General features: G+C 34.2%; 1 protein-coding gene across 1 annotated transcript; it reads right to left on the bottom strand.

The window, feature by feature from the left end:
* Window positions 1–777: 777 nt before the first annotated feature.
* On the bottom strand, window positions 778–2,486 carry LOC111686163 (protein giant). Its single transcript, XM_023448474.2, has 2 exons — window positions 2,358–2,486; window positions 778–2,222 (listed from the first exon to the last, which is right to left on the bottom strand). The coding sequence occupies exons 1-2, from the start codon at window positions 2,410–2,412 to the stop codon at window positions 925–927; spliced, it is 1,353 nt and encodes a 450-aa protein (XP_023304242.2). The 5' UTR covers window positions 2,413–2,486; the 3' UTR covers window positions 778–924.
* Window positions 2,487–4,023: the final 1,537 nt, after the last annotated feature.

Here is a 4,023-nt window from a genome sequence, read left to right as displayed (position 1 = left end):
AGTCTAGTCTATAGTCTAGTCTATAGTCTAGTCTATAGTCTAGTCTATAGTCTAGTCTATAGTCTAGTCTATAGTCTAGTCTATAGTCTAGTCTATAGTCTAGTCTATAGTCTAGTCTATAGTCTAGTCTATAGTCTAGTCTATAGTCTAGTCTATAGTCTAGTCTATAGTCTAGTCTATAGTCTAGTCTATAGTCTAGTCCATAGTCTAGTCTATAGTCTAGTCTATAGTCAAGTCTATAGTCTAGTCTATAGTCTAGTCTATAGTCTAGTCTATAGTCTAGTCTATAGTCTTGTCTATTGTCTAATCTAGAGTCTAGTCTATAGTCTAGTCTTTAGTCTAGTTTATAGTCTAGTCTAAAGTCTATTCTACAGTCTAGCCTGTAGTCTAGTTTATAGTCTAGTCTATAGTCTAGTCTACAGTCTAGACTGTAGTCATGTCTATATCTAGTCTATAGTCAATTTCAGAATCCAGTTCAAAATTTCAATAACATCTTAAAATGATCTTTTTGTTTTTGAATAGGAACGTTTTAATGAAATTTAGATACAATACTATATCATTTCAAGAACCTCATTCCACGAGTAATTTCTTTAAAAATTTAGAATATTTATGGAAAAAAATAAAACAACAAAAATATATATTTTTAATTTTTTTTAAATTGTTTATTAATAGTAATTTATAAAATTCTATATAAAACTTATACTAATTAAAACTTAAAACTAAAAAATTTCGTAAAATTTTTAAACTAATTAATTTTTTCTATACAAACAAACAGTGTTTTAGTCAGTCCACCGGTCTACAGCTAAAGATTTTTACTATATACTACTATTAATAAAATCTAGAGTAAATTATGTCACAGATAAGCTTCAAACAGCGTTCAACGCAAACGAAGGAGGATGGGGAGGAGCGGGCTTAAAAAAACATTTAAGACATTTTAGAAGTCAAGGCAGCTAATTGAGCCTTAAGAGCATCAATTTGACACAAGAGTTCAATGTTTTGTCTCTCCAAATAAGCAGCACGAATAGCAATCTCATCCTCCTTGATGCGGCGACGATCACGAGATTTCTTGGCGGCGGCATTATTCTTGCGACGGCGTTCATAGTAAGCAGCATCTTTGACCATGCCACCGGAACCGGTAACGGTATTATTCGATGAGTTTTCTTGTGATTTAGAAGAGCTGACAGCATTTTGTGAGTCTTGTCCAGAATTGGAATCACAATCACTGGACTCTTCGTGGTGGCGTTCATCATTTTCACTGTTATTGCTGGAGGAACCCTCATGTATACTGCCCGATGCTGAGTTAGTGCGACGCATTTTGGGATTGGTCACTGTGCGTGAACCACCATTGGAAGTGCGAATTTGTTCCAAAACACGTTTGCGGTATTCAGTATAACGTTCAACACGGGGGTTGTCAAGTAAAACATCGGTGGCAGCAAAGTTGGCTGCAATAACTAGAGGATCTCTGGGGAAGGCTTTGAAGGGTCTAGTGTTTTTAGTATCTTGTGAAGACAAATTGCTGGTGCTGCTGGTTGGTGTGGTGGCGGTAGTGTTGTTGGAAGTTTGAGCTTGCTGAGGAGAATGTGGTTCTGGAAGATCATGTTTAAGTGTAGAAGCAGCAGCGGCAGCAGCAAAGGTTTGCAAGAGATTATTATTGGCTAAGGCAGGAGGAGCTGGCTGTGAGACTGGCAATGAGCTAGGTGGTGGTGTGGTGGATATGGGTTCTTGCTTAACAGCAGCAGCAGGATAGTAAAGACCAGGATATAAAGCAGCCAAGTTGGCAGGAATTTGCAAATTATTAAGATTCTGAGCTTGTTGTTGAGCCTGAGCAGCATACAGCAAATTGGCGGGCAAAAGAGCAGCAGCTGAGTTATGTTGTGGCTGCTGTTGTTGTGGCATAAAGCCATTGGGCGAGCCTGCGGGAGAACCAGTGCCAAAGCTAGAGTTAGTGTGATAGGGTGATGGAGTCTTGCGTGGTGTCTCTACCGAATCACGTCTAGAGAGATCAAGAACCTCAGCGGTGGTATGAGCAGGATTAGGATTGGCTGCTGTCATATGATGAGGAGCTACAGCAGAGTTCAAAAGCTGTTGTTGCAATTGTTGTTGATAGGCATAGGCGGAGTAAATATCCAAGGCGGGCATAGGAGGTGAAGGAGGCTGTAAATGATGCAAGGGTTGTTGCTGATGATGAGCCACAGCAGCAGCTTGTAATAAACCAGAGCGATCTAAAAAGTAGACAAGAAAAAGAACAGGAAATTAATAAAATTGTTTATTAAAGAGGGAGAGAGAGAGCGAGCGATAAGCAAGATCATTTAAAAGAGAGTATCTTTTTAACTTGCAGAGATATGAGAAATACTAACCATTTTTCAAATCCAGTAGGAATTGTCCAGACATTAATTTTTCGTGAATCATCATGTTGTAGTTGTTATGTGTTTTTGTTCAAAAGTAAATAATCCAAATATTTAGGTTTTGAGTTGTTGGTATATATAATAATCCTTTAACGTTTAAGAGAGTGAAATTTTTCTTTACAATTTTTGTTGTAAAAATGTGTAAATTTTTTAAATTGTAATAGATAATTTGTTGTATTATGCTTAAGTTGTTGTATTGAACAATGTTCAGTGTGTACTGATTTTGAAATGCAACTGGGACCAGCTTTTATACTCAATTTTCAAGCTGTTTCTCTTTTCTAATGCACACACACATACACTTACTCTCTCTCCTATACACCTACGCTTGCGTTGCTAATTTTCATTGACAGGCACTTATTTCAACCATCACCCTTACAAATAATTAACTTACATCCTTCTCTTTCTTACCTGTAAGGCAGTAAAGAAAGCGAAAGGTAGAGAGAGCGAGAGAGAAAGAACACCCTTTGCAACTCTTTAACATAATTACTCTCTCACACTCTTAAATGGGGGATAAAAGCAGGTAGTTTTTTGTCGTTAGCTAAACCAATACAGTGTGTGACAATTTCAATGAAACAAAAGGGTGATTATTTTCATAATTTCGGAAAACTGTAATAGAAAACTTAGGGGTGAGTTTTTGGTTTTCGAAAAAAGGGAAATTTATTTACATTTGTTTTATATAAAATGTAATAATTTTATATGAAAAAATCATAACTTTTACTATTTACTTACTCTATGTTCAAGTTTAAGGAAAATTATGAAATCTTTTTCCTAAAAATTCTTTAGAATTTTTTTTTCGTTTATAAAAAATGTTTATGGTTTTATGACACTTTCTTACACATATGTCATTTGCATTCTAGATGTTGTTTTTTTCCTTTGTTCTAAAAAAAGGGTTTCGCGTTTTCCTGGTATTTAGTAAGCGAAAGGGTTTTAAGAATTTGTTTATTGTGTTTTTTCTTTCTGTGCATTTTTTTGTTGCCAAAGAGTTAAAAGGAAGTTAATTTAAAGGATTGTGTAAAAAAAGGGTTTGACTCTTGTGTGTTTTTAGGGTTTCCTTTCTTATGAATTTTCTTTACATATTAAAGAAAATTTCATCATTTTCGGCAGCAGCAGCGGTCGATCTAATGAGTTTTCCGAGGAAAAATTATGCTAAACATTTTGTATAATAGTATTAGTATGTCAGAAAAAGTGTTATTTAACTTGTAAAGAAAAATCTGGAAAATTTTGCAAAAAATTTAAAGACTTTTCTCTTTGAAGTGATCAAGTAAAATCGATCAAAATCATGATCAAACTTTAATGTTTAAAGTGATCAAGTAAAATCGATCAAAATCATGATCATTTGCTTTCATTTCTCATTCAATAACGAATGCAAGGATTATACATCAAATTGAACAGAAAATTTTGTAAAATTTTGCAAAAATTTAAAGATTTTGAAGTGATCAAGTAAAATCGATCAAAATAATGATCATTTGATTTCATTTCTCATGCAATAACGAATGCAATGATTCTACATCAAATTGAACAGAAAATTTTATAAAATTTTGCAAAAATTTAAAGATTTTGAAGTGATCAAGTAAAATCGATCAAAATCATGATCATTTGATTTCATTTCTCACGCAAT

Source organism: Lucilia cuprina, chromosome 3, assembly GCF_022045245.1.
Source record: "Lucilia cuprina isolate Lc7/37 chromosome 3, ASM2204524v1, whole genome shotgun sequence".
Taxonomy (NCBI): domain Eukaryota; kingdom Metazoa; phylum Arthropoda; class Insecta; order Diptera; family Calliphoridae; genus Lucilia; species Lucilia cuprina.
Note: the sequence above shows the minus strand (reverse complement) of the source record. Positions and strands in the feature narration are given on the sequence as shown.